Consider the following 21772-nt stretch of genomic DNA (forward strand, 5'->3'; position numbering starts at 1 on the left):
TGTTAAACAAATTAGGACTTAGTAGAAGGTACATTCAAAAACAAAAGAAAGGCAGTAAATATTTATAAATCTTTTATTTTGGCAGTGAATTTAAGTATCTAAAACTGATCAGACATCGTTTGTTTCGTTATCGATTCGTTGATTACCAGGGGTGCACGCTCAGGGCTTTGGGGACCACGGCGGAGTAGGCCACGGGGGAGGCCACCACCGGGGCGGAGTAGGCAGACACCACGGGGGATGAGTAGGGGGACACCACTGGGGTTGAGTACGCGGACACAACAGGGGATGAGTACGCGGACACAACGGGAGCAGCGGAGTAACTGGAGACGACAGGGGCGGAGTAGGACACGGGGGCGGCGACCACGCTGTGGGCTACGGGGACGGCGCTGTAGGACAGAGCACCGACGGAACGCTTGCGGAGGTGGTGGGAGGCCAAAGCCTTAGCCTGGTAGTGGGCGGCGCGGGCGGCGACCACCTCAGGGGTGTCGAGGGGCACACCGTTGACGGCGTCGAGGACGACAGCGGGCGAGTGAGGGGCCTGGGCGAGGGCCACGGCGGGGGCCACCACGGAGGAGCTGTAGACGGCAGGGGCGCTGTAGACGGCGGGAGCGCTGTAGACGGCGGGGGCGCTGTACACTGCGGGCACAACTGGGGATCCGTGGACCACGCTCGAGCTGTACTGGGATACGGAGCTCGTGGCGGGAACAGCCGCGCTGTAGGCCACAGGGGCGCTGTACGCCAAAGGCGCCACCAAACCGGGCTTGGCCGCCGCCAAAGCAACAACGGAGAACAACACCACCAGCTTGTACATTGTGGTCTGTGTTGAGTTGTCTGATCGATGAACGAAGATCGACTGATGCTTGGACAGCGCTTAGGGATCCTTTTATACTGACGCTTATCTAATAAGAATAATTGGCTGCCGAAAAAAATGCCACATAGTCACCTTCAAACTACCAGTATGTACGCCTTGATATTCAAAGTAGCATTATTACGGCGAGTTGCTCAAGCATTTTTTTACACGGAAGCTTCCGCAATTATTTGTTATCGGTATTTATATGAAATCCAAGGTGTGCGATTAATAGTCTATGAACCTCACGAAAGTCTTAAAAATAATGGCGTCTATTATTATGGCAGTTAATAACTTTAATGTTTTGTAATTAGGTATGCGATAGCTTTTTTTAGACATGAAAATAATAAAATATTAGGCACTTAAGCAATTTTAATACTCGTAGGTATTTTTTGTGCCATGTACTAAGTGTAGAACTTACAAAATATTAACTTAATAAGTACAAACTTCACCCTCGTTATTTTCAACTTTTCTTAATCAGTATTCCAAAAGTTTCTTCAATTTAGGTCGTTTTATGGTCTGCATACTACTTAGTTTCACAACAACAGCGTCCAGTGAGCTTGTTGTCATGCTACTTGCACTTCAGACATGAAGATGAGATCTGTGATTCTCTACAGTCGATGATTTTGTATAGCAACATTATCTGACAAGTATATACTCGCTTTACCCACTGAAAATTTTTGTAATAATTGCATAATAAAGTAATTACAATTTACAATAAAATTAGGCTTGGGAGAGATAGATCTACTTTTTCAGAAAAAAAAAGCTTGAAAAGGAGGTGAAAGTTTATACATATCCTACTAATACAGGGTGGCCCAGAAGAAAGTTTCTCTTTTGAAAATTCTTGAAAAACTTTTGAAAAGTGCTCCGGTCATAGCCTTGCGAATCTTGCAGCTTTGATATCAAAAAGCTTTTCAGCCTACCAGTATAGCGCTCTCAAAAATTAACTCAAAAATAAACTTCAAAATACGTACAGTAGTTTTTGCGTGAAAGAGTAACAAACATCCAGACATCCAAACTTTCGCATTTATAATACAGGATGGCCCAGAAGAAAATTCACTTTTGTAAATTCAAGGAAACGTAAACTGTACATTTTTAGGAAATTTAGTGCAATTTATTTTAAAATTTACTTTCTTTTATAAATTTTATCGTACATGTGATTCCCTTGACGTATACAACATTAGGTCAACATGCATCAAAATTTTTGAAAACTTTCGTTAGAGTTACCTCGAAATGGATTCAGGATGAATAAATGCTGCGAGTTTTTGGATTATGAGAGTATACTCTNAATAAACTTACAAAATAATAACTTAATAAGTACAAACTTTACCCTCGTTATTTTCAACTTTTCCTAATCAGTATTCCAAAAGTTTCTTCAATTTAGGTCGTTTTATGGTCTGCATACTACCTTAGTTTCACAACAAAAGCGTCCAGTGAGCTTGTTGTCATGCTACTTGCACTTCAGAGATGAAGATGAGATTTGTGATTCTCTACAGTCAATGATTTTGTATAGCAACATTATCTGACAAGTACCTACCTATACTCGCTTTACCCACTGAAAACTTTAGTAATAATTGCATAATAAAGTAATTACAATAAAATTAGGCTTGGGAGGGATAGATCTACTTTTGCCGTCAAAAAAAAGCTTGAAGAGATTGAGTACAAAAAAAAAGCCGTTTAATTAAACAACTTGTTCTAACATCTTCAAGTAACAATTACTTGTACTCAATCGCATCTAGTAACTTACAAACTTCGCCATAACTTTTCTACGTTATGTAAGTACATACATTAAGCGTTCAATATAAAAAGTAAATAATGAAAGGACTTAATGTACCTACTCAAATAGTTACGCAAATCAGGTATTATGATAAAATTATAAATAATATCCTATTAAATATGGATTTACTTAAATAACCTCGGAGAGTAAATTAACATTTGCTACCAACAGGATTCAAATCCGCAACTGCTACTGTAGGTAGGTGCGGTATGTGAATCACCTAACTAGAATGTTTACGATGTAGTATCATTACGTATTATGGGATAATACGCTATACCATACCTTAAACTTTTTTTGATGATTTGACTATTTACAACTAATCTTCTAGTTAAACTTAGTTTCTGACAGGAAATACATTTTCTCCGTTCAGTAGTTATTGCGTGAAAGAGTAATAAACTTCCATCCAGACATCCAGACATCCTGACATACAGACATCCAAACTTTCGCATTTATAATATTAGTAGGATCAGCTTTTCCTGTTGACACTCATTGACATCTGTTTGGAAAGTGCATCGTAAGATAAATGACGTGTTTGGTCACATGAAAAATTATGCCCTCTCTCGTTCCTACTACAGCATTTTCTATGTAGGCAGCTTCAGCTAGTCGCTCAGCAAAAAATCTCATCCAGTTTAGGTCACGTTTGTGCAACGAAATTAATCGAAAGGTAAAAGTTGTAAAAGTTTGTGACTAAGGACTCCACTTACAGTGCAAAGAATTTCTAATTAGGTGGACTAGGTGGACCGACGATCTGGTAAAGGTCGCGGGAAGAGCCTGGATGCGGGCAGCGCAGGACCGTGCATTGTGGAAAACCTTGGAGGAGGCCTTTGTCCAGCAGTGGACGTCATTTGGCTGAAACGAACGAACGAACAGGAATGTGTTCATTGACTTTTTGTATGCGTCTGCGTCATGAATTACCTATAGAATAGAATAGATATTAGGTACTTGTTGAGAAATCATAATCTAAGGTATCTAAGTAATGAATGAAAAATAATCTTTTTTTAATAAATTTTATTTATTATTTACACGACTGTTTCTCAGTCATTTGTCAGTTCTGAACCGAGGAGCTGAGCTCCTCGCTTCCGTAGTGGCGCTCACCATGGGTGCACGCTGTTAGCCTTCAGGATGGGGGATGAGTAGGTTTGGACAAGGGGAGCCGAGTGCACGACGGGGGCAGCCGAGTAGGTGGTGATCGCGGGAGACGACACGTAGGTGGTCAAAGCTGGAGCAGCGATGAGAGGAGCTGACCGCTTGTGGATGAGGTGAGCACCAGCCAGAGCCTTAGCCTGAAAGTGAGCAGCACGGGCGGCGATGACCTCAGGTGTGTCGAGGGGCACAGAAGGAGCGGCGATCGCAACAGGTGCGGCGATGGCAGCAGGAGCAGGGTAGACGGCTGGAGCAGCGATGGCAGCAGCCGCGATGGGTGCAGACGCGTAAGTGCTCACTACAGCTGGGGAGGATTTGATATCAATGCGGGACTGGTGCGACACAGCGGCAGGAGCGGCGATGGCTGCGGGCGCGGCGTAGGCAACTGGGGCGGCGATGGCGGACTTGATGACAGTGGGTGCGGCCAAAGCCAATCCAGGAGCAGCAATGGCGGCGGTGGCGATCGGAGCAGACGCGTAGGTCGTGATCGCGGGAGATGCCACGTAGCTGGTCAAAGCTGGGGCCGCGATGAGAGGAGCCGACCGCTTGTGGATGAGGTGGGCACCAACCAGGGCGGGAGCGGCGATAGCGGCAGGAGCCGCGTAGAACGCCGGAGTCCTTTTATAAATTTTATCGTACATGTGATTCCCTTGACGTATACAACATTAGGTCAACATGCATCAAAATTTTTGAAAACTTTCGTTAGAGTTACCTCGAAATGGATTCAGGATGAATAAATGCTGCGAGTTTTTGGATTATGAGAGTATACTCTGCTCATAAGGTAACCCCACAAAAAGAAGTCTGCTGGAATGAGATTAGCGCTTCTTAGAGGCTGTGAGATTTCACCCCTGCTTAATTGGTTTGTTGCATTGAAAGGATGATTAATTTTTGAGAGCGCTATACTGGTAGGCTGAAAAGCTTTTTGATTTCAAAGCTGCAAGATTCGCAAGGCTATGACCGGAGCACTTGGTTTCATCAAGATGGGGCTACGTGTCACACTTCAAATGAGATCATTTAGATGGTAAGAGACATGTTCCCTCAAAAAAATAATTTCAGGCAGGGGTGACATCTCCTGGCCACCAGGAAGCCCTGATCTCACTCCAGAAAATTCTTTTTTGTGGTGTTACATTAAGAACAGAGTATACTTTTATAATCCAACAACCATGCAGCAACTGAAGCTGAGCATTCGGCCAAAAATTGAAAATAGGTTTCGAGGTAATTCTAACGAACGCATTTCAAGATTTTGATGTATGTTGATCGAATGTTGTAAGCGTCAAGGAAACCTCCTGGGCGATGTAATTTAATAAAGGTAAATTTAAAAATAAATTGCATTAAATTTCCTTTAAATTGCAATAGTTAAAGTTCTATAAAAATGTACAGTTTTCGTTTCCTTGAATTTTCAAAAGTGAACTTTCTTCTGGGCCACCCTGTATTTTATCACTAGCGGCCGCCCGCGACTTCGTACGCGTGGACCTCGTTTTACCCCCTTAGTTCGTAAAATCTGTTGATAGATGGCGTGTCACGGCTTCCCCCGCATGAATATTTACGAACGTCAAACCAGTCAAACACAGTAGTTTTTCCACCAACACCAATTACGATAGATGGCGTTTTTTAGATATGTATTATTTATTTATTGAAATTTATTTGTCACATAACGTCATAAATAATAGCCTATTTATTCTGGGTTATAAAAAATAATACTGTTAGGTTTCATCAAAATCCGTTCAGCAGTTTTTGCGTGAAAGAGTAATAAACATCCATCCAGACATCCTGACATCCAGACATCCAAACTTTCGCATTTATAACATTAGTACGATCAGCTTTTCCTGTTGACACTCATTGACATCTGTTTGGAAAGTGCATCGTAAGATACGAGTAAATGACGTGTTTGGTCATATGAGAAATTATACCCTCTCTCAGCCCACTACAGCAATTTCTATGTAGGCAGCATCAGCTTATCGCTCCACAAAAAATCTCTTTCAGTTTAGGCCACGTCTGTGCCACGAAGTTTTCGTGCAACGAAATCAATCGGAAGGTATAAGTTTGTGGCTAAGGACTCCACATATAGTGCAAAGAATTTCTCTCTTTCTTTCATGATAGACACTTTTACAATGCCCATATTGATAAGTACGTGCAATAGGAATATGTTAATTGACTTATTGTAGGCATTTTAGAGCTTTTAACTACCTACAGCTACGTGAGTCATAAATTACCTATAGGTAGGTATTACTTGTTTAGAAATCATAATCTAACTAAGGTATCCAATGAATGAAAAATAATATTTTTTAATAAATTTTATTTATTATTTACACGTCTGTTTCTCAGTCATTTGTCAGTTCTGAACCGAGGAGCTGAGCTCCTCGCTTCCGTGGTGGCGCTCACCATGGGTGCACGCTGTAAGCCTTCAGGATGGGGGACGAGTAGGTTTGGACGAGGGGAGCCGAGTGCACCACGGGGGCAGCCGAGTAGGTGGTGATCGCGGGAGACGACAAGTAGGTGGTCAAAGCTGGAGCGATGAGAGGAGCTGACCGCTTGTGGATGAGGTGGGCACCAGACAGAGCCTTAGCCTGGAAGTGAGCAGCACGGGCGGCGATGACCTCAGGTGTGTCGAGGGGCACAGAAGGAGCGGCGATCGCAACAGGTGCGGCGATGGCAGCAGGAGCAGGGTAGACGGCTGGAGCAGCGATGGCTGCAGCCGCGATGGGTGCAGACGCNTTTTTGTTACATATTGTATAAATCCGTCTTCAGGTCGCCACAGAACAAGGCCTCGCGAAATCTGTCTTGCCCACATCAAATTTAGGTCTTGCCCCGCCTCTGGGTTTTCCTCCCTGACGCTATAACTCCAGAACGCACGAACCGATTTCCACGGTTTTGCATTCGTTGGAAAGGTCTCGGGCTCCGTGAGGTTTATAGCAAAGAAATGTAGTCCACGCGCGCGAAGCCGCGGGCGGAAAGCTAGTTATGTTATGAAAACAGAGATGTTTTGGCACTAAATAAATAAAATTAATCAAAAATAATAATTAATCGAGCGTTCAATAGGTTGCAGCAATAATTTCAATTGTATAGATTTAAGTGCAGAGTTTTTCAGTACTGTACTGGCCCACTTATTTTTAAGCAATATAACTATTCAGTAAGTAATATATCTGTGGAGCGTGTAGAAACACTTTTTAAAATCTTATTTTGCAGAAAATAAATTACCTCTATGCATTTCAGTATTCCGTTTTTAACTCTTTTCGCATGATATGTACTGTTGAAATCAGACTGCACTGAAAAAATGTTTAGTTACTGCCTACACAAAAAAAGTTACTTGCGAACTGAGTGTTAACCTGTAATCAAACCAGTAGGCCTACGATGCGCGCCGTGATAACTTTTATCGACGTAAAAATGTATGGGCAAAATCGATAAAATGGCGTGATAACCGTTTATCGCGGCGCGCATCTTAGGCTTACAGGTTTAGCTCACTACAAAATAGTTTGTTTAATTTACACAACATTTTATTACTCATAACCAAAATTAGTAGTTACTACCTAGTAACTTCCAGTTCGAAAATAGTAACGAAACAATTTTTTTCAGTGCACATATTTTTGTGGTTTACCTACCTAAAGTAGCGCTTTATTACTTCATAAGATGTGACAGACTTTAGCTTGATGTGCTGCCGTTATTATGCCTTTTATTAGTTTCATTAAAAAGAGCTCTAGTACAAATAAAACGGAGAGCTTTTTTCTTTTGCATTTTATAATATTATAGAGATTAAATGTGATCAGTCATTATCTATTCAAAATACCTACTCTACCTATATCGTATAGGTGAATTTAACATCAAAAAGCTATACTTACACAAAATATGGATAGTATTATGATTCCTGGAGGAATAGTAATCACACCTAGGTACATCCCTGGTACAAGGTAGGTGTATGGCCTAATAAAATTGTAGAGGTTGCAAAGATACGACCAAACTCCTTGGCCGCTCGTTTGGCCGGCGAGAAACTTCTTCTTAATTTTTTATTCTTTTACGATTGTGACTTTTTTCTTTTCCCCTTGTCTTCTTAACACGAATAAAATAATGTAATTTGATTTTTTTTTTCATTTAGCCTTTCAATCAGTATAATCTCTCATAGTGTCGGTGACGTATTTCGTTCAGTAGCAGTAAATCTGCTACTGAACGAAATACGTCACCGTAGCAGATTTAATTCAGCCAATGAAAAAATCAACTTGTTTGAGGTATTATTTTAGTCATACTTCATGTGTTTACCAATTTACTGAAGAAAATTACTTTTTGGCATAAATCTTTTTCTTAATATGAAAATTCTTAGGTGTAATGTCATACACATCGAACCCGCCGACGCGGCGACGCGGCGTGGCGACATGAGTCATCGACTTTTGACAAGTTATTGAAAGTTAACTAAGTAAAAAGGATTCTTTTGAAATAAAGCCGCCGGGTTTGGTATGAAAAGATTCATAGTTTCTACTTTTCATAAATTACATTTAGAATCTATTTGATGTTATTCCAAAACCAATAATATTTAACTCTTAACTTCTTTGTACAGTTAGGTACTATCAATATCCTTGTAACTCATAAGTTCGAGTATTTTATTTGTAGGTATGTTCATAGGAATGATAAAGTAAGAAAGGTATTTTTAAACATTTTTTATTTATTTAATATTTACAAGCCTGTTTCTCAGTCATTTGTCAGTTCTGAACCGAGGAGTTGTACTCCTCGCTTCCGTGGTGGCGCTCACCATGGGTGCACGCTGTAAGCCTTCAGGATAGGGGAAGAGTAGGTTTGGACGAGGGGAGCCGAGTGCACCACGGGGGCAGCCGAGTAGGTGGTGATCGCGGGAGACGACACGTAGGTGGTCAAAGCTGGAGCAGCGATGAAAGGAGCGGACCGCTTATGGATGAGGTGGGCACCAGCCAAAGCTTTAGCCTGGAAGTGAGCAGCACGGGCAGCGATGACCTCAGGTGTGTCGAGGGGGACAGCAGGAGCGGCGATCGCAGCAGGAGCGGCGATCGCAGCAGGAGCGGCGTAGACAGCTGGAGTAGCGATGGCGGCAGTGGCGATGGGAGCAGACGCGTAAGTGCTCACTACAGCTGGGGAGGACTTGATGTCAATGCGGGACTGGTGCGACACAGCGGCAGGAGCGGCGATGGCTGCGGGCGCGGCGTAGGCTACTGGGGTGGCGATGGCAGCAGCGGCTATGGGAGCAGACGCGTAAGTGCTCACTACAGCTGGGGAGGATTTGATGTCAATGCGGGACTGGTGCGACACAGCGGCAGGAGCGGCGATGGCTGCGGGCGCGGCGTAGGCAACTGGGGCGGCGATGGCGGACTTGATGACAGTGGGTGCGGCCAAAGCCAATCCAGGAGCAGCAATGGCGGCGGTGGCGATCGGAGCAGACGCGTAGGTCGTGATCGCGGGAGATGCCACGTAGCTGGTCAAAGCTGGGGCCGCGATGAGAGGAGCCGACCGCTTGTGGATGAGGTGGGCACCAACCAGGGCGGGAGCGGCGATAGCGGCAGGAGCCGCGTAGAACGCCGGAGTCGCGATGGCAGCGGTGGCGATGGGTGCCGACGCGTAGGTGCTCACTACAGCTGGAGATGATTGGATGTCAATGCGTGACTGGTGCGATACAGCTGCAGGAGCAACGATGGCTGATGGAGCCAACAGAAGGCCACTCGGCGAGGCTGCGGCCAACGCCACCACGGAAAGCAACACCACCAGCGAGTTCATCGTGGTCTGTGTTAGTTCAGATGCAAACAACGAGCGAATGAGACTGTGCTTTCTTCAAGTTAACGTATGTATTTATACCACTCGCGATCCAGTCTGAGAAAAGTCAAGTTCAACGGGTTTCCTTAGTCATCGCGCTGTAAATCTGTTAACATAAAGTGCATGTTGCAATATCACTCTGAAATTTCACTATAAAGTTATCCTTACACACACATCGGTCTGACGTAGGGTCTTGATAGTGAAAAAAAACTAAATTAACATCATGAATGCGAAAGTTTCTCGTTAAGTTCTACTGATCTTTATGTTTTTTGCCTAAAATATTCAACCAATATTGATGAGTTTTGTTACGAAGATAAAATAGATTTGATGCGTAGATTGAGATAGATAACTTTCAACTATAGGATACATATAAAATATTTCAAAATATTATTATGTACCTAGCCTCGAAATTGGTTACCAAGCAAGTGACTATTATGGGGAATAACTATAGAATTAGAAAGTTTTTAACATATTTATTGTTAACTCGATTTGATGTTGTGTGCACTTGTCATTGGAGCTGCAACAAGTCCTAAAATTAAATACTTTGTTCTCTGACTGTTATTTTATGGTACTTATCTCTTGCATCAAATCAATAAAAATATTGAATAAAAAATCGGTACCTAAAGGTTAGCCTACTTTTTACCTTAAAACAAAAATGGAGATGATAATTTATTTAAAACTTCTATGCACATGAAAAACAGTACATACGACGAATTAAATAAGGCTGGGTTGCACCATCTTACTTTAACTATAACAAATCTGTCAAACTCTGTAAAACACCGGTTATGGTGATATAATTAGGTACTGTTAAACTTAGATGGTGCAACTCAGCCTAAAATACCTAGCTTATCTCAGATTAGGGAAATAAAAATATACATCACGAACACATGAAGCACGATTATTACTTCTTGAGCCAAAATTCAGCCATAATCAGACACAAAATTAAGCAACAACACGGTTTTAAGTGACGAACATTATTCTTTGGCGCAATATTCCTTTAAAAATAATCACTGAATCAAGAAATCAGAAACTGTCAATGTATAGACCTTTGACCCTTTTTTTTATTATTTCATTATACAGGGTGTTTCTTGTAAGGTGTCAAGCCGAAGGCAGGTGATAGGTGAGGACTAGACCTATCGATTTCACCCCCATGTATGTTCAACGATTTTTCGTAGTTTAGAAGTTATCGTTAATTTTGTGATTTTTTCAAATTTCATGACCTAGTGGCTTAATTTTTTTTTTATCTTTTTTTTGGGTTGACTTTTCTCAGATTTCTNAATCTGTTATCGTAAGGTGCATGTTGCAATATCACTCTACAGTTTCACTACAGATCCTTACACACACACGGGTTCTACGCATGTTCTTTTTTATAAATGACATTTAAAATAGTGCACGATTAGCTAGTTTAACAGAAGTATTTGAAATTTTCCTAAAACCTACCTTTGAAAATAAATCTATTACAGGCTTTTTATTTCGTGCCTAAGTAATAATTACTGGGGCAGTTAAGCCTCCGAGTCATTGACCCTTCTTAGGTACACTTGCCGAGAATAGATGTGTGCCCGGAGTTATATTATAATAATGATTAATGAGTCCAACTAGGCCCTAAGTCGGGAACGGTCCAAATTGAATGTCTTTCTTCACATCCAATTTATATTATTCAATCAGATTAACAAAGAGCAGGTAACTAGTCGTTTATTGACCTGATTTTAATTATGTTTCCTATATTGAAACAAAACACCCAGGTTCATCATTTCTAATGATTGATAACAATTATTTCACCACCTTAATTTTGGCGAGAGGAGCTAGTAAGTATTCATTGTGTGTCAATCAAATCTATTAAAAATAATAATATCAAAATTGGATCAGTAGTTTAGGTGTGATATTATGTATATTGATGGTATTACTTTTAGATTGATGGTATTACTTTTAGATTATATTCAGTTACATTAGAGGCAATATTAATATTAAATCTTTATAGTATTTTTTATCATAAAGTAAAATCGAAATCGATAAATGTCCGATAAGTCATTTTGTAAAAAAATTGAGTTGCCCAGTAACTTGACGGGAACCGGCTCAAAAAGTACATAGAATAATGTCCGTGTATAAAAAGACATAAAATATGTAAGTAATTCAAGTCGCAGAGCCAGTCATTACATAAAAAAGGTGCCTTTATTTTTTGCTATAGTGCTCGATTAAGCGAAATGTTAAGGTTTGAATGGCCTTGGATTCGCTTTCATACAAGTCCACGACGGACAGCTGGGTGTAAATTTACCTTAACATTGTAGAGATGATACAACCACTTTCGTTTGTTTTAATCTCAACTTATATCACACACTAGTTGTGATATAAGTTCAATTTCAAGAACAAAACAAGGCTTTTGAAAACAGAAATTGGCTACAGAAATAAGAGCATCTATGTACGTACCTACTATGTAAAATTTATGACAGAGTTGAATCGATATCGTAACAATCTAATCTAAGCATGCATAATATAAGTCCTTGAATATAATACAGGGTATCCCAAAAAGTAGTGTCAAGCCGAAGCCCAGAGGTAGAGCATCACTAGGGATATCCAAATCACCCCCATGTACGTTCCGCGATTTTTGATAGTTTTCGAGTTATGATTATTTTAAAATCTGTGATTAGGCACTTTTTTGGTCACTGTGGCGCGAATAGTCAACTTGCATGCCTGATTTTTTTATTATTATTAGATGAATACTAAGCCTAGCTGATACAGAAGCATTTACATCCATAACACGAATGTAAACCAAAATCCTGTATGTTGTAAAAAAAAATCATAACTCGAAAACTATCAAAAGTCACGGTGATTTGGGTAGCCCTGGTGATGCTCTACCTCTGGGCATCAGCTTGACACTACTTTTTGGGACACGCTGTGTATTAACTACAGTTTCATATGCAAACTTGTGACAATGTAATAATTTAGTACCAAAAAGTAAAATAATACTAGGACTGTTTCCAACCTTATGTTTCTACCTGTGATCATTACGTTATTTACCTTTCTTTATTCAAACTTTTAAAGCTAATTGTTATACTCTTACGGTTGTATCAGCTCTAGCAATATATGTATCAGAGCACTGAGGTGCTACATAAAGTGGCATGCGGAATCCAGCGGCCCTTAAATGGAGCTGGTCGTATCTACCAACTGTTGTCTCGTACTGGTATTATAATTCTGGTTGGAGAGCTTAATATAATTATTTATCAGCGACCCTATAGACTTTAAAAGACAACCCGTTTTCTGTGGGAATATCCGACACCGTAAACAATGCCCATCGATATTTTACGCTTATATTTTTAGATTGAGACTTGTTTATCTACAATGGGTACGGATATAAATTATGATAATTAGGTCCCGCTAACGCGATGGGCAGTAGGCGTCAATAATTCAATTTGATTTGTATTTGAGCAGCCGTAATGGTAAACATTTTTCGCAACAAATAATAAATACTGAATCTCACTGTTGATCTGGCGGTTGCTAAGCCTGATCGCTTGAGTGCCACGGTTTGATTTCATTAGTAGAGGTGATTTCAGTAGATAGAAAACTGTTAGAGCGTGATGAACATGATTTTACCCCGGCCCATGGGCCAATGATTGTCTACTAAAAACATTATGAGAAGGTGCAGAAATAAAACAGTTTATAAAACAATACTATTACATTTATTATCCAAACGCAAGGGCATAACATTCCAACTCGTTAGAGTTAGACTTTTGCTCTACTATCATTCTGAATTTCTTATTGCTATATAAATAAATATTTGATTATTGACTGTTGCACTCGGGTTGGGCCCAGATGGTGTAGGCCTGGGTAATGGGGCCTGGGCTGGCCGGGTGGGGCTAGCGGGCCTAGGAGGCAGCTCACCAGGCGTGGCCGTAGGGCGCTGCGATCACGGGAGCGTGGGCAGCCACGGCATACTGGGGCGCCACAGCCACAGCGGGGGAAGCGATCTGGAACAACAGAGAGAGAAAATAATTTATTTGGTTCAAACACAGTTTATCACAGCGAATGCAGCCCCACTCATCGTGTGTCATGCTCTATAGAACATGACGCTGGTATTCTGGAGAAACAATTTGTTTTGAGATTATTTAATATTAATGAGTAAAAGACATAAAGTAATTAGTTTAGTATAATTAATTAGTTAGCATTAGTTTGTTAAATGCAAATTATAAATAAGGCCATTTTAGTAGTAGGTTTTACACTTTTACAGTATATTTTAAACCTACTTTAGCTTCGAGCCAACAGGGTGATCCGTCAGATGTCCTGACATCAAAGAATCCTCATAGAAATCCATATTCCATGGAAAAACAGGACTTCAGTTTTCACGAATTCGAAACGTTTCCAGGAAACTTTTCCTCTCTTCACAACAAACAACGGCTGCAGGGGCACGTGTTTCCAAAATGTTTGAAAGGTACATAAAAATAATTTACAAAGATAAATAGCACAATGCTTTTGAAGTTATGATTGATTTCAACCAGATATTGATAAAGTTCTTTCGGAAGTGTTATTTTCCAAAACAGTCAAAATAACTTTTCCTTTTGCGTTCAAACAGGTTCAAAATAAGGTTTACATACCCTGACAGAGTTAGCGTAGGAGGTGGCCACTGGCACCGCAGCCTTGACGATTGGGGCGCTCACTAGGGGGGCGCCGACGATGCCGTGGCCCCATGGGGAGACGGGGGCGGCCAGGCCTCCGTAGATGCCGGGGGCGGCCAGGCCTCCGTAGATTCCGGGGGCGGCGGCGGTGACGGCCAGGACAGCGGCGAATACGACCTGGAACCACATACGCTACCGTAAATGGACGTCCACAATAGGTACATACTTATACTAATTTAGTAAACGATACATTTTTTGCCTTTACTTGAGTGAAAGTGTTCCTATTTGATCGATTCAGGTAAGAACTAAGATGTATCTTATTATTATCTTGGTGCCCGATTTTATGAGCAGCTATATAAGCCAGATTCGTGTTTTTTATCACCAGTCAATCAGAATTAATTTATGCCTGCACTTGTTAACTCAACTCTGAACAACTGAACATAGTGATTTTCCACTTTGTGCCCCATCAGAGAATCAAACCTTAGGACCTTTTGAGGGAGTTTAACTCACTAACCAAGCACGAAGTCGTCAGTCATATTAATAATTTATCATCTGTGAGTCAATTTCTCGTTTAATTAAATTAACCAGTTTTACCACCATGTATTACCCAACGATTTAAATGTTAATCTTTAAATAATCGCTCTGATATATGGACAGCAGGAAATTGAATATACTGAAAGCTTTTTAGATGCAGCTTTCATATTATCCGTGTATCTACATCCTTCTACTAACAGGAAAATAATAAAGCATAACCAAGTACAGATTCATCTAAAGTGCAATCTATAGGAAATCTAATACGTAATTGAATTAGCTGATATTATCTTTTTGTGCTAAAGTTTATGCCTAAATCTATGGTCAGAATGAAAAACAGTTTACTTAAGGTCAATTCCCCCAAGAAAGCAACAAATATCTTTTCAAAGGGCATCATGTTTCTTTTAAATGTCAATTGGTTTGTTTAAAAGTTTATCATCTGAACAAAATAATGAACATACGAGTAAAAGTTACAAACATTGAATCAAAGCTCCATAACAAAAAGGTATTTATAAGCTTAACATTCTTTTTATGTGAAGAAAATTGAAGATTGTTTAACTCAACAACTTCGTGGTTCAAGTTAAAACAATTTAACTTATTACGTACCTACTTACGTCAACGTCATATTACCTTAATAGATGAAAAGAAAATAAATATGGAATATGTGTAGAAAGGAATTTCTATTTTAAGTTACTTATTAATTTGATAAATTTTAGAAACATTCATAGTTTACAGATGCGTTAAAGTTTGATATTAATTAAATTATTATAATGTTGAACGCATACATGTAGTCTAAAATACACAATCGTAATGTAAGTACATTTGTAAACTTATTTCTAAAATATCTAAACTTATAAAATTACACCATACAAAAAATATTTCAGAGAAAAGGGCTGTGCTATTAGCATATTATATTCTGAATCCTATTATATTTTGTCAACGGCAAACGGCTGAACCTATATTTAGCGCGTATCTTTTGAAGATCAAAGCTAATTGATGGATTATATCTGTATCAGTTAAATAAATTACTATAATTTATTTAGATTCGGGGTATGAGTCGTTTCTTAAGTAATCACATCAAACTTACAATGATACTCAGTAACAACATATGTTTTAGGGAATCAGGGTTTTGTGGTGGGTGGTTACAAAAAAATATATAAGACTATGTAAGAAGTAACTATACCTAGACCGGTATCTAGTTGGGCTATAATCAATTCCTTTCTAACTGGACCAGTCCGAACAATCGCAAGGCACCACCAGTACTTGACATAGATACTTATTGCACCAGATGTCCTTTGGTTTCTGACCAGTTATTCTTATAGACCTAAATATTTCTACTGTGTGGGTAATCGCTATGAACCAATTCGGGTTCGTAATCTATGTCCATTTCAAGAATTACTGCGCCAGTTATTTTATGTTCGATGTAAGAAAATTCTTAACAACATTTGTGTTGGTTTTACTAGCATGCTGCGTAGGCTTCGCTCAAAAGCATACACATAGAATTTATATCTGGAAAACTATTAATAGTTAACATAAACCTTTTTCATTCATTAGCCAATCTATAAGACAAAAGTATATTCAAAGTCAAGAATATAGTTTCTAAAAGATTTAGCGGGCTAATTTCATTTAATACCTGTCACCAATGCATATTACAGCTGCCTTTGATTAATGCGCAAAAATGTACTCACCAAACTTCAATTTAAGAATACTTGTAATAAAATTATATTTTTTACTGAGTAACTAGCTATAAAATGCGCTCAGCATTTATTAGACCAGTTATCCTTAGTAACACGGGCAAGGATTGTTTCCAATACACGTGGAAATGGACACCTTTGTCTATGAAATTATCATTGACTATTCCAAATTTCCTATGTCCCTTCCCACAGTTACCGTAACATAATTCAATCCACAGTTCATCCGAATACACGAGTTAAATAATTAAATAGTGGGGTCGTAGAACCCATTTCAAGGAAACGTTGTTAATTAAAGAATTTCGTACTTTTCGTAATGATTACTTAATTTGGGTCAAATGCTCATTTTTTTTATAAGTACATAGGTACCTACCTTTTTTAATCGCGAATAACAACCAATGAAACCTTTCATGCAAATGATATCACCTCATTTCGCCATAGAGACCTACAAAACATTTATTATGCGATGAAAGAAAATAGAACGTTCCGTTATTCACAAAATCTATAAAGGGATTTGTGAAGTCGGTGAATAATTGCCGCCTTTTGGGAAACGATAAACAAGTTGTTTGTTTGAATTTTATGGGTGATAAAATAAAGGACGTCAAATGCATCGATAGAGATCAAAGGTGACATATTTCAGTGGCTTGTGCTAGCTTTTTCGCGATGAAAACATGTTTTTGTCTAAACATATTTTTCAAACCCTTTGATGGAATAATTATAAGGAATAACGTTCAGAAAGGGCCTCTTTATGTTAATTCAAACCGACATGTGTCGTGATAGCTTAGCAATCTACACAATATTATTTGCTTTATAATTTTGTTTCTGAATGTACTTATTTGCTATCAGTTTTAGGGTGTTTGCGTATTGATGTGAGATTGCTACAAGAAGTACTTACGAGTACTTAGAGCAAATGAGTTTTCGGAACTTATTATAAGTATTTCAATTAACTGTGCCATTGTAAAAATACAAGGGCATTTTTTTAAGTACGAATAATTAACCTTACAGTCATTATGGCATTTATTTCTCATGGGATAAAAAATATAAGCCCGATGAACATAATTGAAAATTCAGAGTGCAATCGCTTGCTACATGGGTCAATTAACACTAGAAAGGCCGCCGTCCCATTTTTGTCCCACTCGCGAGTTTGATCGTCTCTAACTTTTTTATTTTTTAACGAAAGTCCATGAAACTTTTTGACTTTTTCTGATTTATTGAATTTTATAATTTTTTAATGCTTTTGATAATATAAAATTAATAGAAAAAATTTAAAAATCGGTTTTACCTAGAAGCGCCGCTGGGTCAATTTTGTCCCACTCTGGTATTTGCCACAATAATTCGATGAAGAGTCCTTTTTTGGAGGAGATACGAAAGTGGAGAGGTGAGGAGAGTTTATGTGACTCGTGACAATGCAGAAATGTAAATATATTGTACTGGTTTTTGCCTGTGACTTCACCCGTGAGAAATTAAGTTTATCATAGAAAGAACTAATTTCTTGACACTTATCGTTGCTTTTTGATCAAATAACTGAATATTATTCTAAATTATAGCCTATATTATGTTATTCTGAAGCATTAACAATAAAACTGCAAAGTTTTATTAAGATCGGCTTAGTATTTTTTGCGTAAAAGAGTGAAAAAACATCTATCGATCTAACCATGAATCCATACTCACTTAGTTCAAGTTCCAGGCATATATCCACCCATTCATCCTTCCTATCCATTCATCAGTCCATCCATCCTTCAATTCATCAATATTTATTAACTTTTACATTTATAATATTAGTAGGAAGGTGGCTTCTAGACATAAGCCAGTTTATACATTGTATGATTTGATACATTTTTAAAATGTGTGACTTATAAAATTTTGAAGATTAAACGTACATACTTTTCATTGTTATTGGTAAAAACTTCATTGTTTGTGTACAGATAACAGAAAAATAACCATACCTATAGAAATTCCTAAACACATAGTACACCAGAGAGACAAAAAGCCATAAAAAAAAAACTTTGTGCAAAATGTGCACTATTATTTGTAAGACATTTATTTTTTCTTTAAAAATAATAATGACTAGTTAAAGTAGCAATTTCATTATTTTAATACAGTATAACACCACATAATATGTGACTATTTTTAAATGAAACCAAAAATATCTGACTTTTAATAATTCAAAATTAAAATTGAATACATTTATATTTTTAAAGAAATAAGTACATATTGATTTAACTACATAGAAAAACCTTTTTTTAAGGATACTACAAATAGTTTTAACCATAATATTCATGCCTGAAACTAAAAAAATGTTACAAAATACATGCTGGGACAAAATTGACCCAGCGGCGCTTTTAGGGGGGTCGTAATCTTCGGCACTTCTAGTGTTAACATATCCTTCGCTGAACGCGTGGGTACTAAAATGCACTACTTGCGTCGAATTTGCATCTTTACTGCAGTTTCTGAAAAGTTTATTGGACGTTTCTTAACTGCTTGTAATATGAATCTGTAGACGGTTGAAATAATAAATATTTACCGAGACTTAAAAAAGATCCGAATATTTAAAGGGAAAAAAGTATTAAGACATAAAAAGTTTTTCTGGAAGTTTCGAATTCTCGCTAAACGATGACAAACAAAGAGGCATTTTGCTCAATTTGCTAATGTTTGTGATAACAAAGGAGGTAATTAAGTTGAAGATTTTCCAGTAACTCAAAATCTTGCAAATACCTCAGAACCAATGATGTTTTCATAGAAATCGAATTGCTTAATTTAAGGAGTCAACCCTTATCACTTTAAGGATTATAAGAAAACGTCGCGCCGCGTGTCGTCGCATTGTATTGATGAAAGCTTTATTAGGCAGAGTAAATGTAAAGGAATTCTCGAAACTTTATTTATACTAATTCTATAGCTTTCAGTTTGAACATTAGTTAGATACCAATAACAGATTTAACTACTCTTTACTTCAGTATCGTTTCATAAATGTTCCATGAAATTATAGCGGAAGTTTTAATCTAAATACTGAAATTGAAAAAATAACTTGAAAATAATATTTACTACATACAATACGAGCCCTAATGTTTATATCTTGGTCATATTACTAACTTTTATTGTTATAAAATAAATGAAAGAAATTGTATTGATTGGTCTTGTTGTAAAGGCACGTGCACACCCCAAGATTCACAATATTTAGGCTAGAGGTCAAAAAGATACACAAACTCAGACACTCGAGAAACATTTGCAATAAAGTTGCTGGGTAAATTTGCGAGCCGGGTAAAAAAACACTGGACCGGTGGAATTGGACCGAAAAGCGTAACTTATGTCGACCGGATGGCAAATATTGCGGCCTTGGGAGGTCGTTGCCGCCCGAGAATGTCAGGGAATGATAAAAAGTGATTGAGCGATAAAAAAGATGGCCATCGATTTTTACTACTTTGTCGGTTAAGTTATAAAATTTATTCCGCAAGTTGAAAATATAAAAATGTTTGCTATTCGGTAATCAATTTTTGTATACTGATTAAAATTTATCCAGTTTATTCTAATAGATGGGTGATGATTATGATGAATACCTTTCTATATTTAGTAAATAAAGGAAATATCAATTATACAAAAAAAAACGTCATGGTTAAATTCTTAAAAATTATACTAGAGCAGACCTAATGACCCTATATGTATAAATAAACCCAACTAAGTAGGTATTTTATTAGTAATCATAAACGTAAACATTTTATAATTTTTGTTGTTCTAAAGCTTTTCCCTACTTACTCTGACATCGATTTTTCAATAATTTTGTACAATAAAGCTTTCAAACATGGGGGTTTCCTATCATCCAAGCATACTTATTTGCTGTTGAACTTTTCATTGTAATCATTAATGTAAACAGAACATTGTAAATCCAGGACTTTAAAAAAAAAGTTATGGTTATTATGAGACTTCCCTCTGTCAAGCCTGCGGGCTTTAAGATCCTTTGCTAGAAAGCTTTACAAATAGTAAGACGGAATTAATATTGGTAGTTCAGGGATAAAACGATTACGTATTACACGTATACACATAATTATTTCATTATTAATTTGCTCTAATAGTCTAAAGGATTTCAAAGTTGATACACTTTAGCTTCCTATCTCTGTACCTCTAGTACGAAAAACTTTCGAGTTCGTTTCGTTGCGTATTCAAAGTGTCATCGAAAAATTTTGTATGAAAAATTAAACAGCGCCCCCTATATTATAGCCGCCCTAGGGGGCGCTGTTTAATTTTTCATACAAAATTTTTCGATGACACATTGAATACGCAACGAAACGAACTCGAAAGTTTTTCCTACTAGAGGTACTGATTCGAGGAAACCAAATTCATTAATTTACTAAGAATGTTGAATCAATCTCGTAAATTATTTTCTCTGAAGCTTTCTCTAATTGAGTTTATGTGCCTAAGTTCATTCTAAAACATTAATTTTATTGTTATTTCCGTTAAGCTCAATTTCTACTGAACGATAAAAATTACAATTATGAAAATGATACTGAAAAGTCTGTATTCAATTTAGACCAATTTGGCACTTATGAAAAAAAAGGTACCCAAAAGGAACTCTTTACATGTCTCCTTATCTTTTGTTCGGTAGTGAAGCGCTTCGAGACAAACATTTATGGCAAGTGACGAGAAGAAACTCCGGAATAAACTCAGATCCTACTATGATTTTCTACTGTCTATGTTAGTTATTAATTTTCTAGGCTGGATAAAACACTTTTTAAAGATCTTACCAGCTTGTACATTTTGAAGGGTGGGTGGTGGGGATGTCTTGAAGTGACGAAGGAGGGTGTGTGAGCGAATGTGCTTAGGGACCGATCGTANAAAAGGGTGGTTTCATGCGAATTTGAAGAAAATATTTCACCCCCAAGGGTGGAAAATTGGGGATGAACTTTTTTATACGCAATATCTCCGCCGATTATGAACCAATTTGAACGATTATTTTTTTGTTGAATAGGTATTATCAAAAGGGTGGTCTCATGCGAATTTGAAGAAAAACTGGTCATGGTAGGTACAACTCCTTAATGCTTAGGAGTTGTAGGAGAATTCTTTAAATATTATAAGTACAAATAGACCAACAGCTGTATTCTTTCATGTTTTTAAGGTGGGCTGACCGTTTAAGGTCTTTTTAGGTTTCCTATATGGTAACCTGTATTTTGTAGAGAATATTATTTTACACTAGACATGAAGAATATGGTCTCAATGTACTGCCTACCTTCAGTGGTAACATCAAGGTAATAATTAGTTAACTAAAAAGCAATAAATAAGTAAAATTTTATAAAAAAAAATAAAACCGACTCCAAAAAACCTACACGAAAAAGTAGAAAAATAATTACTAATTACTACTTATTTATTAGGACGAATTATTAATATTTGTGTAGGTATACCATGATTGATACTTTTGAGG

At 38.0% G+C, this 21772-nt stretch overlaps 2 protein-coding genes across 2 annotated transcripts; both read right to left on the reverse strand.

The window, feature by feature from the left end:
- Positions 1-59: 59 nt before the first annotated feature.
- LOC114357685 (calphotin-like) lies at positions 60-9543 on the reverse strand. Its single transcript, XM_028311422.1, has 3 exons — positions 9310-9543; positions 3718-4385; positions 60-870 (listed from the first exon to the last, which is right to left on the reverse strand). Exons 1-3 carry the CDS (start codon positions 9495-9497, stop codon positions 143-145), a joined length of 1584 nt encoding a protein of 527 aa, XP_028167223.1. The 5' UTR covers positions 9498-9543; the 3' UTR covers positions 60-142.
- A 3774-nt stretch (positions 9544-13317) lies between these two features.
- On the reverse strand, positions 13318-21182 carry CPH17 (cuticular protein hypothetical 17). The gene is made up of 3 exons (XM_028311462.1): positions 21099-21182; positions 14120-14317; positions 13318-13495 (listed from the first exon to the last, which is right to left on the reverse strand). Exons 1-3 carry the CDS (start codon positions 21108-21110, stop codon positions 13406-13408), a joined length of 300 nt encoding a protein of 99 aa, XP_028167263.1. The 5' UTR covers positions 21111-21182; the 3' UTR covers positions 13318-13405.
- Between the last annotated feature and the right edge of the window lie 590 nt (positions 21183-21772).

The sequence above is a fragment of the Ostrinia furnacalis genome, unplaced genomic scaffold, assembly GCF_004193835.3.
Source record: "Ostrinia furnacalis isolate ACB-3 unplaced genomic scaffold, ASM419383v2 OfSCF3323, whole genome shotgun sequence".
NCBI classification, from domain to species: domain Eukaryota; kingdom Metazoa; phylum Arthropoda; class Insecta; order Lepidoptera; family Crambidae; genus Ostrinia; species Ostrinia furnacalis.

Excerpts from the sequence above, each read along its gene's own strand:
- LOC114357685 (XM_028311422.1), bottom strand. The coding sequence starts at position 9,497 with ATGAACTCGCTGGTGGTGTTGCTTTCCGTGGTGGCGTTGGCCGCAGCC. Across the intron at positions 4,386-9,309 it reads ATCGCCACCGCTGCCATCGC|GACTCCGGCGTTCTACGCGG; the intron begins GACTCCGGCGTT and ends AATTTATAAAAG. Across the intron at positions 871-3,717 it reads TAACAGCGTGCACCCATGGT|CGCTGTCCAAGCATCAGTCG; the intron begins GAGCGCCACTAC and ends AGGATCCCTAAG.
- CPH17 (XM_028311462.1), bottom strand. Across the intron at positions 13,496-14,119 it reads CCTACGCTAACTCTGTCAGG|ATCGCTTCCCCCGCTGTGGC; the intron begins GTATGTAAACCT and ends CTGTTGTTCCAG.